The sequence below is a fragment of the Sarcophilus harrisii genome, chromosome 5 (assembly GCF_902635505.1).
Source record: "Sarcophilus harrisii chromosome 5, mSarHar1.11, whole genome shotgun sequence".
Lineage (NCBI taxonomy): Eukaryota > Metazoa > Chordata > Mammalia > Dasyuromorphia > Dasyuridae > Sarcophilus > Sarcophilus harrisii.
In genome coordinates, this window is record NC_045430.1 from 178,723,273 (window position 1) to 178,737,619 (window position 14,347).

A 14,347-nucleotide genomic window follows, 5' to 3' on the forward strand; every position below is an offset into this window, starting at 1 on the left:
CTGGGAATAGGCGCTCATCTTAGCATGTCCTAGGGATAGCTCTGTTTGTGAGAGTGGAGGAATAGTCTCAACTCGTGGTGAGGAGGCAGCTCAGTAAAGAGAGAGAAGTATGGAGAATTACAGGTCCCTCTCCCATGGGGGCAAAGGACTCAAAATGTCCTGAGATCTCCGTTTACTCAGTGACCCTGTATCTCCTTCCCCCAAACTTCTCACATTCTTTTTCCTTGTCATTCTTCCTAGTGACTGGATCTCCTCCACCCCCAAGGATTGTAAGCTCCACAAAGCCATTGACTTGCTTTTTAGCTGCCTCCCCATCCCCTTGCCCAATGCTTGGTTTGAGGAGCTTTGGAGAAGGGGCGTTTCAGCATTTGGAATTTTTGAGTGTCACTAACAAGCCAAACCTTCCAACCCCCGGCTATATTAGCTCCCGGATGTGGCCCTTGTGGAAGACCCCAGAAAGATCATGGAAAACGGGTCTGGATTGCCTAAAGCTCGTCCTGGTCCCAGCTGAGAGCCAAAGGGTTGAAACTCAGCCTATCTCTCCAGCTGGCCCATTCTCAGTGCCTTATCAGGAAGGGCAGAAAGGCATCAGAGTTTAAGGGAATAGGGTTGGGGGTGATTTCTGTGGGACTGAGAGCAGGTGGAAGGGGTGGAGCCCACACAGCTCCCTGACACAGGTTTAAAAATCTTGGACTGCTTTCTCTTTGTCCTCAGACTGTTTCCTGAGCAGCTTCACCATGAAGGGGCTGCTGATTCTGAGTGCCGTGTTGCTGGCTGTCTTTGCCAAGGAGGACTTTTCTGGGTAGGTGGCTGCATAGGGGGGTACCCTTCAGGTCTCAGGAAAGGAAGGAAAGGAAAGCCTGGGAGAGACAGATGGAGACAAGAAGGGAAAAAGTAGGGGAGAAGGCTGATGTGCCTTGGGGAGACAAACACCAAAGGGGCTGCTAGCCAGTGAGAGCCACTTTCTTAAAGACTGACTCTTGGGGCCTAGAGAAAACATACAGTTTGAGGAGGGATCCATAGGAGAGGACTGAGCCCCACTGAGGGAGGTTAGAGACCCAAATGTAAAAAGGTTCTCAGGACTCCAAAGGAATTGGAAGAGTAAAGGCTTGGGATGGGATCCACACTGCTAAGGATCTTTGAAAGCTATGTGGAATAGTAGATAGATCACTGGACATGGAGTTAGGAAACCTTGGGTTCTAATTCAGCCCCAAACATTAATGTTTTTTAACCTTTCTGTGCCTCAGTCGCCTCCTCTGTAAAAAAGGAGATGAGAGTTGATGGTCTCTTGAAATCTTTCAGCTCTAATAGTCTAATGCTATGATCCTTAGGTGCTGAGACAATTCTTATTCTGTGATGCCTTTCCTTTTACCTTCTCTGGCCCCTGATTCTTTACACACACACACACACACACAGACATACAATATCCCCTTCCACTTCTGAACCATGAACTACCTCATCTCCGCTTCTTTTTTTGTTCAGTTGTTTCAGCACATCTGACTCTTCAGTGGAGTTTTCTTGACAAAGATACTGGACTGGTTTGCCATTTCTTTCTCCAGATCATTTTACAGATGAGTAAACTGAGGCAAAGGGTGTCCAGTGACAAACACCCAGATAGTAGTGTCTGAGGTCTGAGATGAATCTTCCTGACTCCAGGCCCAGCTCTCTGATGACTGAGCTACCTAGCTACCCTTCCCTTTCTTTCCCTAAAAGAAAATTTAGGACTCTGGTGAGAGGTCTTACTTAGCGCCAGGAACACAACCTCAGTGTCCGCTGCTCACCAACCTAGGATAGAGGGGAAGTTCATCTTGCCGGGTGATATGAGGCTGGTGGTCAGCAAGAAACTTAGGAGGTAGGAGAAAGATCTGGCTCCTCCAGGCCATGACTCTTATTCCTCACTCTGCTCCTGCACAGGCACCAAGTGCTCCGAATCTCAGCAGCTGACAAGGCTCAGGTAGAGGAGGTGAAGAAGCTAGAAGATCTGGATCATCTTCAGGTAAGAAGACTGGGGTCCTGGAACTCTCCTTTGTGGGAGAAAAACTCTTCCTGTGAGGCTGAGATCCAGGACTTGATCCCTTCTTTGTTGCCTCCGAACCCTCTGCCCCAGCCAGATGCCCATTCCCAGTGCCATCTTGTTTCTAAGCATTCAGGCTTCTCTAAGGAACTCCCTGCCCCTTTGAGGATACTGGGCCTTTGGGGCTCAATGGTGCCCATGGAGCTATTGTTGCTACCTCCCTGGGACAGAAAAGGGTGGATTGACCCCTCTCAGAAAAATGAACTTCAGAGACAGTACGGGGTGGGGACAGTGAAAAAAGCTCCCAGCAGGGGTCATGGGTCTGGATCCACCACTTGTTAGCTGTGTGACTTGGACCACTCTGGTCCAGTTTCTTCAAGAAGGAGATGATCGATCTATAATATATAAGATCCCTTTCTGTGCTAGCATGCTGTAACATAAATATTCCCTCCCAATACCTTCTCTGCCTTTTGTCATCTACTTAAATTGTCAGCCTTCCTTTTCACAAAACACTAAAATGTTCTTTGTTAACATAATTTTACTTTATTGGTCTCTGGACTGTGAATGGCTGGAGCCGCACAAAGCAGGCCTAGAGATAGGTTTTTAAAGATCGGGTAATTAATCACTTTTAGAATGAGGGATACAATTTACACACTGGAAGTTCTCCTGGGCAGAACACCTCTACCTGTTGCAGGAAAAGTGGAGATTTTATACACAAATCCTATGTAGAAAAGAAGAGGGAAGGAAGATTACAGTATAACCATTGCCATGACAAGCCTTGGAACAGAAGACAATAGACCTGAGCATCTTTGTAGATGACAAGTTTAGTATGGGTTGATCATGATATAGCAGTCCCAAAAGTCAAGGCAATCTTAAAGAGTGCATTAAGAAAGACATACTTTCCAGGTCTAGGGAAGCGATAGTTCCCTAGTAAGAACAGAGCTGGTGTGTTTGTGTTCAGTGCTGAGAGTCACATTTTAGGAAGAATATTAGCTCTGGCTCTCTGAAGAAGGGTAAGCAGAATAGTTAAGTGCCATGGAAAGATCAGCTGAGGAAGTGGGGATGTTTCACCTGGAGAAAAGAAGTCAGAAGGGAGCCCTAAAAGCTCTCTTCAAGTATTTGAAAACTGTCATTGACCATGAATAAGATTTTTCCTCTTGGCCCCAGAAGGCAGTCTAGGACCAGTAGGTTCCAGTATATCAAATCAAGTCAACAGACATGTTGCCTACTATGAATCCTCAGACACTGCACTAAGTGCTTGGGATACAAAAAATTGCCAAGAGCTCGCAGACCGTGGGAGACACAATACATCAACAATTACATACAAATAAGGATAAATTAGGGATATTCTTGGAAGACACAACATTGAGGGAAGGGTGTATGTCAGAAAATTCCTCCTATTCTATTTACTTCATGTCACCCCCAACCCTATTCCCTTAAACTCTGATGCCTTTCTGCCCTTCCTGATAAGGCACTGAGAATGGGCCAGCTGGAGAGATAGGCTGAGTTTCAACCCTTTGGCTCTCAGCTGGGACCAGGATGAGCTTTAGGCAACCCAGACCCGTCTTCCATGATCTTTCTGGGGTCTTCCACAAGGGCCACATCCGGGAGCTAACATAGCCAGGGGTTGGAAGGTTTGGCTTGTTAGCCACTTTCTTGTTCTATAGAATCTCCTAGTCCCATGTCACCACACAAATCACAGTTGTTCTTTTGGTCTCCTAGTCTGTCTTTTAAATTCCAACAAAGGAAATTTTAACTCACACTTTCTTTTTCCTCCCACAGCCATGTACCCCTCTCTTTATCCTAGTATTCTAGCTAGCATACCTCAGACCCCTTGGACAATTATAGTTTTTGTGCTCTACAGCTGGACTTCTGGCAAGGTCCTGCCTCTCCCTCCAATCCCATCGATGTCCGTGTGCCTTTCCACAGTGTCCAGTCTGTCAAATCATTCCTGGAGTTTAATAAAATCAACTATAAAATCATGATTGACGATGTGCAGGTAACTGAAGAATGGGTGCCCGTGGGTTGTGGAGGGCACAGGAGGAATCAGTATGGCATTGCAGACCTAGGACTCTGGTCTCTTTATTAGGGGAGATCTCAATTTCCAATTTCCAATCCCTGAACCCCAAGCAAGTGGGAAAGGAAGAACATTTTATCTTTGGAATTCCTTTTGTCCTTCAATTATCCTTAGTCACCTACTCACAAATACTCTATTGCCCTATTCCTGTGCATGCCCTTCCATTATCCATTGACTTGTTCCTATTCTCAAGCCCAATTTTCTAACAAGCTAATGGGATCAACTAATCCTTTCCAAGTAAAGGGACCTTTTCCTTCTCTCCAAAATCAGATATGTACCATTCAGCAAAGGCTGAAATACTTGACTTTCTCCACCTACATATGCCTCCAGTTCTAGGAATATCTAACAATAGGATGGGAAGGTGGTACCAGGACAGGTCAGGGGCATGGTAAGGTATTTGGATGGTCGGTGGGCTTCAGATTCTACCACATGGGTGATAAGCTGCTTCCTCTATGTGTTGGATCAGTCAGGCTTTTTTGTGGAGCCAGAATTACCTGGTCCTGTTTTTAGCATCTGTTTCCGAGGAGATGAGAGAAATGGTGGGGAGAATGGAGAGTAGACTTTCTTAACAATTGCTCCCTCTCCCAACTCTTCAGCTGCTGCTGAACAATGAGCAACAACAGATGCTTGCCGACCAGTCCAAGGTGCGCTCCACAGACATCTTCCGTTATGACACTTACCACACCCTGACGGAGGTAAGGGCTTCTGAGAGAGTCTCAATCCCTGCCACTGATCCCCTGAACACAATATAGTACCCTCCCCCTGCTACACAAGGCCCCCAGAGATGTTCTATGAAGGTGTGTGTGTGTGTGTGTGTGTGTGTGTGTGAGATCTAAAGCAGGGCTTCTTAAACTTTTTCCACTCATAACCCATTTTTTTTCAGAGAAATTTTTATAAGACCCTGAGTATATAGGCACATAAAACAAGTATATGAATCAAACACTTACTGATAACAAATCATAATTTCACAATCCCCACATTCAGTTACAAGACCCTATATGGGATTGTGACCCACCGTTTTAAGAAGCTGGGAGCTAATGGATCTCTGAATGCTGAATTTACCTGGGTTCTGTGGTTCCCAGAGGTTTGGGGGATGATATATCTCTCATCCTTTTTTGGACCCATATCCTTAATACCTAGAGCAAAGGGAGATATCAATGTGCTTAGGGAAAGAGCTGGAAAGATGAATAATAGCTGGGAGCTAGTGGATCTCTGAATGCTGAATTTCCCTGGGTTCTGTAGCTCCCAGAGGTTTGGGGGATGATACATCTCTCAACTTTTTGGGACCCATATCCCCAATACCTAGAGCAAAGGGAGACATCAAGATGCTTGGGGAAAGAGCTAGTGAGATTAATAAAAGCATGAAGGAAATGGGTCCTTGGAAGCCAAAATGACTCTCTTGGGGCCTAGTGGAAAGAATACTAGATTTAGTGTCAGAAGATTGGAATTCAGAGCCCAGCTCTGCCTTGCTACCTAAGGGATCTTGACCATCTTTCTGAGTCTTGGCTCCCTTTTCTGTGAAATGAGGATCATAATAAAACTGGTTCTCCTTACTTCATGGAAGCACTGGGAGGACCTTGTGAAATACCGTAGCTAAAGTGTCCTATAAATCTCAGAGTACGCTCACTCTCTTTTCTATGCTCTTGTTTACAGATCTATGACTTTATGGATCTGCTGGTGGCTGAGAACCCAAACCTCGTCAGTAAGATTCAAATTGGCAAGAGTTTCGAGGGCCGTCCCCTCAATGTTCTGAAGGTACCAGAAGTCTAGATATTCATGTGCCATTACCGCCTTCCTGCAGAACTAGGGACCCACAGAAATGGCAGATACATAGATTTAGGCTTGAGGTATGGAAAGACTTCCTAATAATTTAAATGATCAAAGTAAAAATGGGGTACCTGGAGAGGATCCCCCTGCTTGAAGTTCTTCAGGTGGAAAGTGAATAATAAACCCTTATTGCTAATACTCTCGAGGGCTGGCCTGGGCTAGCCTGGATTGATTCCTGAGTGCATTTCTGACTGAGATTCTGGGATCCCTCCTATAATCCGACATCTATCTGGTCCTAGTCTTTTCTTCAGAATGCCAGGAAATATGATGGAGGAGAGCCCTGGGTGACTGGCATGGGCTCTGCGGGCACCTTATTCTGCTGCACATCTAAAAGAACGGGACAAGGGAGGGAGAGCTGAGTGTAGGAAAAAGCATCAGACTTTTCCCTGAAAAAAATGGAACTTGGCACTTAGAGAGCAGTTCTGCTGAGGAAGGCAATCCATTGGGAGACTATACTGAACTTTATCCCCCTCTTTCTTCTACAGTTCAGCACTGGGGGAAACAATCGCCCTGCCATCTGGATCGACACTGGTATCCATTCCCGGGAATGGGTCACCCAGGCCAGTGGAGTTTGGTTTGCTAAGAAGGTAAAATCTGGGGATTGCATTAAGTGGGAAGGGAAATCCATTCATTATCTGAACTGGAAAGAAGCAATATGGCTCTGGGGTATCCTGCAGATTTTATGCTTCAAGAGAGTGCCTTCAGATCCTTATTTGCTCATCCAAGATTCCATTCTTGTTGGGGCCATTGCTTCCCCTGCCTTTGGAAGGGCCGAGCAAAATTGGATACCCTTATTAGTCTGAATCACAGGCCAAAGAGCGAAGCTGACTCCTTTCTGTCTCCCACTCCTTCCTTTGGAGAGGAAAGCTGAGAGAAGCTAACTTTTCTTCCTAGGACATCACCCTTTTTGTGCTATTCCAGTCATGAAATTTATTTTGTCCCTCTCACCTAGATCACTGAAGACTATGGCCACGATGAGACACTTACTGCCATCTTGAATTCTATGGACATCTTCCTAGAGATTGTCACCAATCCTGATGGTTTTGCCTATACCCACTCCACGGTATAGAACCCTTGCTTTGTCCGTATGTTTCTCTCCTCTCTAGGTTTCGGTTCCAAGGTCCCCGGGGAAAGGAGTAGGGTCCATCATCCATGGACTGGCGGGTCCTTGCCTTATTTGGACACCTTTTACAATTGCTTGTCCAATTATCAGAGGGTAACCCTATGCTTTCTTCACTTTCTGCCCATTAGAAATCAGCTTGCTTCCTTCTACAATCCCATCTCTCTTAAATAGTTAATATATTGGATTAACCCCTATCACATAACCCTGATTCACTACTCTCATTTCCTAGAGAAAGCCCAAATTAAAGGACTCTTTGTGCTCATTTCAAATACTACCTACTCCACAAAGCCTTTCCTAACTACTTTAGCCCAATCTGATCTCCCTCTTTTCTGGAGGGAGCTAATGAACTAATTAAAAGTCAGTCCCATATGAATTGTTCTCTAATGGTTTGACCTATGTTAATTCAACCTCCCTAATTGGGTTAAAAATGCATCAAGATCAGGGATCATTTCTTCTTATGTATTACCCAGGCACCTTACTTATATCTTTGTTGATTGCTTGATTGATTTTTTCCTTCCTTGTATCAGAACCGCTTGTGGCGTAAGACTAGGTCCATTATACCTGGATCCACATGTGTTGGTGTGGATCCCAACAGGAACTGGGATGCTGCCTTTGGAGGTAAGTTAAGATTAGGTTCAGGTTCTCTGTAGGATGATTGATGAATCAATAAAAATTTATTAAGTGCTGACTATGGGCTAGGTATGGCACCAGGTACTAGAGATACCAGTAAAGATCATGAGATAATCCCTACTCAGAAGGAATTTACATTCTAATGGGGGCAACAAGTGCAAATAAAATATATGCAGCATAAGTATAAAGTTAATAAATACATTTGTTGCATGCAGCCAGGTCCGACTCTTTGTGATCCCTTTTGGGAATTCTCTTAGCAAAGACTGCTCTATCATTTCCTTCTTCAGCTCATTTTATAGTTGAGAAAATAAGATTAATTGACTTGCCCGGGTCACACAACTAACAAGTAAGTGAGCCTGGATTTGAAGTCAGGGTTTCTTGACTCCAGATCTAGTGTTCTATCCACTACATCACCTAGTTGCCCCATACAAACACCTACAAAGTAGTTAAATACAAGGTAATTTAGGAAGGAGGGGGCTGAATGTGGGGGCAATCAGGAAAAGCTTTGCACAGCAGACAGGACTTGAGATGTATTTGAATTCAGGTCCTCCTGACTTTAGAGCCTGGTGCTCAATCCACTGTGCCATATCGCTGCCTCTGAGTTATATCTTAAAGGAAAAGAGGATCTCAATTAGCTCAATTTGCACAGGTTTAGAGCTAGAAGCCACCTTTTAAAAAATATAATAATAGCTTTTTATTTTTCCAAACACATGCAAAGAAAGTTTTCCACATTCACCCTTGTAAAACCTTGAATTCCCAATTTTTCTCCCTCCTTCCCCCTACTCCCTTCCCCTAGACCGCAAGTAATCCAATAAAAGTTAAACAAATGCAATTCTAGAAGGGGCCTTAAAAGTCACTTTCTTGGTTAAGTTCTTTCTATGCACTAAAGCTGGGACTCCAAATATGGGAAACATGTATAGTCCCTGCGTTCAAGGAGTTTATATCCTAACGGAGGAGGACAATACATAAAGGAGAATGAGAAGGGGTTATCCAGTAGAATGGTGTAGAGATGACTGAGAAGTGACATGGGAGTCAGGTTCTGGACGAGGTAAGGCAACGGCTCACCTATCAGAGTCCAATATCCCAGGGGCAGAGGCCTGTGCTCTAGATCAGTGGTTCTCAAACTTTTGTTTTCAGTATCTTTATCCTATTAAAATTTATTGACGATCTCTCCAAAGCGTTTTTGTTTATCAGGGTTATATTTATAGACATTTACCATATTGAAAATAAAAACTATTTTTGAATTTATAGACCAGAGGTTTCAGAGATCCCCAGGATTCTCTAGATTATGATCTACTTTGAGAACCACTGTTGTAGATCATGTTTTTAGCTCTTTTTTTGTAACATGAATCCCTTTTGGCTATTAGTTAAAGCCAAACCCTCCTCAGAAAAAAAAAAAAAGGTTTTATGTACATAAAATAAAACGTATAGGATAATTAAAAAAATTATATTGAAATAAAGTTACTGAATTTTTAAAAAGTTTTTGGAGAGCAACTAAGTGGTAAAGTGATAAAGGTCTTACTGGCCCTGGAGTGAGGAGGACTTGAGTTCAATTGTGACTTCAGTCACTTAGCAAGTGACTGGGCAAGTCACTTAACTACAATGGCCTAAAAAATGTTCATCAACCCCAAGTTAAGAAGCTCTGTTCTTGTCCAACCCTTCATTTTACAAAAGAGGAAACTGAGACTCAGCTAATTAATTTGCCCAAGGTCATAGAGAGTGGCAGAGGAAGGATTAGAAACTCTTAACTCCAAATCCACTGCTCAGTATTATGGGACAGAACAAGCCTTGGGCTGTGGGATCAGAACTGCCCCTGAGGGGGGAGGAGTAAAGGGATGTCACCTGAACCTCCTAAAGCCTGAGAGCGCTTCTCAAGGAATGATGCTAAAAGCTGCAATCTACTTTAGCTGCTCCTTCAGTAAATCCCAAGAAATACAGGATGTATTTAGGGATATTCTAGCTTAATCCTCAACAAATCCTCTATCCATCTATACATTTGTATGGCACCCACCACGTGCCGGGCGCTGTGCTAAGCACTTTATAAAGATCATCCTGGAAGGTGAATGCTATTATTATTCTCATCTTACAGAGGAGGAAACTGGGCAAATAGAAGTTAAAAAGATTTGCCCAAATTAGTAAAAATCTGCAGCCAGATTTGAGCTCATCTTCCTGATTCCTTTGTGTGTGTGTGTGTGTGTTTCTGTCTGCCTCTGTCTCTTTGTTTTTGCTCTGTCTCTCTGTCTCTGTCTCTGTTTCTGTTTCTGCCTCTATCTATCTCTGTCTCTGTTTCTGTCTCTCTGTTTCCGTCTTTCCCTGCCTCTGCCTGTCTCTTTCTCTGTCTGCTCTTTCAGTCTCTTGTCTCCTTTTGCTGTTTGTCTTCCTTTCTACCTTTCTTTTTCTTTTCTTTTGTGAATTTTAAAATAGATTTTTTTCGATGCTTCTTTTCCCATATGTTTGACTTTTCTCTAACCCACCTCCTTAACCTCTCAACTTAGCATTATTATTTCAGGGAGGGATTCATCAGTAATCTCCATGTTCCCTTTCCAACCCAGGCTGTGTTAGACCTGGAATCTAACATTACAGTCCCTACTCTCTCATCGACTCACACCTGCCACTGTGAATCCTCCCTATTTCTATGGGGACGGTTCCCATCTTAACTTCTCTCTACTCTGCCTTGAGCCCCAAACACACACACACACACACATACAGTGAAAAGACGGACCAAGAGAAGCTACAGAGTCTGGTTTTCAAATGCTAACCCCTGTCCTGTTTCCGACAGCGGCTGGAGCCAGCAGCAACCCCTGTTCAGAGACGTACCATGGCAAGTTTCCCAACTCAGAGGTGGAGGTCAAGTCCATCGTAGACTTTGTGAAGAGTCATGGGAATATCAAGGCTTTCATTTCCATCCATAGTTACTCTCAACTTCTCCTCTATCCTTACGGATACACCACGACCCGGGCTGCCAACCAGCAAGAGCTGGTGCGTTTAACCCACTGCCCAGTCCCCACTCCTGTTCCCAGGAATCCCTAATTGCCTTCCTTATAACCTTGACTTTATGTGCTGAAAATAAGGCACATGCATGTGGTGCTTTCCCCTGCTGTCCCACCCATGCTTCCTCACCAGCCTAGGGCAGTATCTCATTTTCTAATTGGGGAACGAAAGAAGGTGGGTAATGAATGAATTAGGGAATGAAACAAGTTGGTAAAACAAGGTGGAGGGGACCCTCAAAATCCAGGTGAGAATGCTTCAGACTGCCTTGTTGGTGGAGAGGAGGGAGCCCACCTAACAGAATACTGAGTGTCTTCTTAATGTTGCATTTGGGGTCTGCCCACCAGACTTACGGTCTGCCTACAGAGAACTAGAGCAGACGGACAGACAGCAGCGAGTTCTGCCTCCAGGTGGACGTCTGGACTTCAAGTTCAATCACATGCTCAGCTTAAGAGGGGGTACCTCCAGCAAGGTCCTTCCCTCACGAAATACTGAGCAGGGGGTTCTCCCTCATTCTCTTACCATAGACCCCACAGGCTCAGGGGACCTTCAGGCTTCTTCCTGTTAGGACCAGTGTGAGTATGTGGGAGTCTCATTCTGTTTTATCCTCCAGGATGAGCTGGCCAAGGCTGCAGTGACCAACCTGGCTTCTCTGTACGGGACCAAGTACAAGTATGGCAGCATCATCACCACAATCTGTAAGTGCCCCAGGAGGCTCCCACCTAGAGAGGGGAGGCCAGGGGAAGAGAATAGCCCAGGGAATGAATCAGGCCTGGGCACTGGGCACTGGCAAGGTGAGAAGAGTTCTGACCAGACTGGTGATATTATAATGGGAAGACCAGTGGTTATTCCTGGTCCCTCAACTCATAGGCTGATCATTTAGATCAGAAATCCTTATCCTAGGGTCTGTGCACCCTAAAGAAATTTCCATAACTACATTTTAATATTATTGTCTTTATAATAATCCCATTTTATTTTATGCATTTAAAAAGTTTATTCAGAGGCAATCCATAAGTTTTGCCAGAGTACCCAAGGGAGCCATGACACCAAAAAAATGAACACCCCGTTTTAGAAGCACAAAGTCATTGAATCATCCCTTCAGTCACAAGATTGTGGAATGATCTTTTCACAATCCTTCTTCTTCTTTCCATCTCTGACCCCAGAGATCACCTCTATCTTAGACTTCTCCCATTGTGAAGACCCTGGCCAAGATTTAGAATTGGAGGGGCTTAAAGATCATAGTCCAATCCTCTCATTTACAGATGAAAGAAACTGAGGCTCAGAGAGATTGTAACTTGTCCAAGACTGGGTCCTTTGGATCAGGACATAGTGCTCTTTGCATCTATCTCAAGGCTTCTCTCTTAGGAGGGTGGGATGTCTTTACCTGTGGGTGTGCCCAGTCTTGTGCAGGGGATGACTAAGTGACAAGTGGATAGAGTGTCAGTCCTAGAGTCAGAAAGACTGTTTTTTATGCATACAAGTCTGGCCTTGTACACTCACTAGCGGGGCAAGTCCCTGAATCCTGTTGCCCTCAGTTTCCCCATCTATGAAGAGGGAAATAGTAAACCACTTCCAGTATCTTGTAAAACAAACCCAAACCCAAATGGGGCTCATAGAATCAGAAGTGACTGAACAACAAGAATTCTTGTATATAAGCAGATTCTTGTAAATACCTACCTAATATACCTAAGTAGGTATGACTTGAGAGACATCAGGAAGTGTCCCTGAAATATCTCTTCTGCCTAGTTTATAAGATACTGACATTTCGGATAAGAGATCCTTTCACTGAGATAAAGTTCTCCAGTTCCAGGAAGAGCAGTATAAGATTAGCATAATGCAAACGTCTCTACAGAAGAACCTTTGAGGGGGATGGGAGGCCAGGAAGGGAGGACAAAAGAGGGGAGAAAGGGAGGGGAGAAAGTGACAAAAACCTCACCTCCTTCAGAATGCAGCCATCAAGCCTTGTTCAATCAATTAATCAACAAGCCTTTAGTGAAAGGGGCCCCAGGGGAAGAGGAAGGAACTTGGGGGTCACATGAAAACCCGAGTTTAAGTCCTGCTTTAGACCCCAGCCAAGTCATTTAACCTCTCTTGCCCTCAAGTTTCCTCATCTTTAAAACAAGGATAATAATAGCTCGTATGTCACAGGGATTAACGTGAGGATCCAGTGATATTGCACACGTAAAGCACTAGATCTGCCACGGGTCCGTATTCCGGCTCAGGGCCAATCACTGAGGGAGACGCTGGCAAAAGCGAAAGGGTCCCTGCCCTCAGCACGCTTACATTCAGGAGGGGAAACTGCCAAAGTACCAGAAGCCATCATCCCCTCAATCTCAAGTCTCCATACCTGTAAAATGAAGAATCTCTGTGCTGATCTCTGCTGGCCTGTGTTTCTAGCCCAAACCTCTTCTGTAGTTTCCATACCCTTTCGGAGTTAAGGTGAAGTTCTGGGGGGCTCCTCCTCTCTCACCTTCTAAAATTCTAAAAAGAGCATTGGGGTATGCCTTGTTTATTGCAAAGTCAATAGATTCTTATAAGGATTACTTGGTCAGCTTTGAGAGAAAGAAGAGACTCAGAGAGAGAAAGACAGGGAAATAGAGAAACAGACAGAGAGAGAGATACAGAAAAAGGAGTGGTGGTGGGTTGCTGCAGCTAGTCTGTCTAGCTTGGTTTTAGTTGCCTTCTGGTTTTGCCCCATGCTGAACAGAACCTCATGGGAAGTCTCATGTTCAGCAAAGAGGAAATTACTCTCAGGTTAGTAGTTCTAGCTGAAATACATATGAAATACAAATATAGTATTTAAGGAAGCTTTAATGGTATCTGAAATGGTCTCTCAGTATTAACAGAACCAATATTTGTCAGTTTCTTGAAGTTCCCACATTTTGAATGGGTTGTTTTGGCAGTTACTATCTTTGTCTCAGCCAATAAGTTAAATACTTTTTGAAGCCCCTCCCATCCCCTTTCATATATATATATGTAGCAGAAGCAACTATATATACACACACACGTACACACACACACACACACACATACACACACATATATATTAGTCCTTTCCTAAATACTTATGTATTAGGTGGTGTAAGCAAATAGGTCACTAGATTCTAGAATTGAGAAAACCTGAGTTCAAATCCTACCACAGATATTTACCAGCTATGTGATCCTGGGTAAGTCCCTCAACCTTTACATGTCTCAATTTCTTTTTCTATAAAATGGGGATAATAACAAAAAACAAGATGGCATATATTAAGCATTTTGTAAACCTCACAGTACCACATAAATGCTAGCTATTGTTGTTTATGATTTATTTCCACCTGTCTAAATTTGAATTTAAAACAAACAAACAAACTTTCAACCAGTGTGGTTGACTCTTGGATTGACTTTGTGTTCCTATTCCAGACCAAGCCAGTGGTAGCACTATTGACTGGACCTATGATTCAGGCATCAGATACTCTTACACCTTTGAGCTCCGGGACACTGGACGTTATGGTTTCCTGCTACCTGCCAAAGAGATAATCCCGACTGCCCAGGAAACCTGGCTGGCTCTTATGACCATTATGGATTATGCCCTGAAACATCCCTATTAAGTTATTCTTGACTCCTGCTCTGTATCCAAGAGAGCCAAATAAAGTAACAGGATGTATGTGTACATCTGTAGTGTTTTGTTCTGCTGCTATTTTTAGAATAG

General features: G+C 44.0%; 2 protein-coding genes across 2 annotated transcripts in view; one reads left to right on the plus strand and one right to left on the minus strand.

Annotated features, from left to right (window-relative positions):
• The window catches only part of CEP41 (centrosomal protein 41), a 66,758-nt gene that overhangs the window by 13,187 nt on the left and 39,224 nt on the right, over positions 1–14,347 (minus strand). The window lies entirely within an intron of this gene.
• LOC100917098 (carboxypeptidase A1) lies at positions 682–14,308 on the plus strand. The gene is made up of 11 exons (XM_031939069.1): positions 682–802; positions 1,915–1,996; positions 3,879–4,013; positions 4,688–4,786; positions 5,745–5,846; positions 6,404–6,505; positions 6,871–6,981; positions 7,569–7,659; positions 10,451–10,650; positions 11,273–11,357; positions 14,059–14,308. Exons 1-11 carry the CDS (start codon positions 738–740, stop codon positions 14,244–14,246), a joined length of 1,260 nt encoding a protein of 419 aa, XP_031794929.1. The 5' UTR covers positions 682–737; the 3' UTR covers positions 14,247–14,308.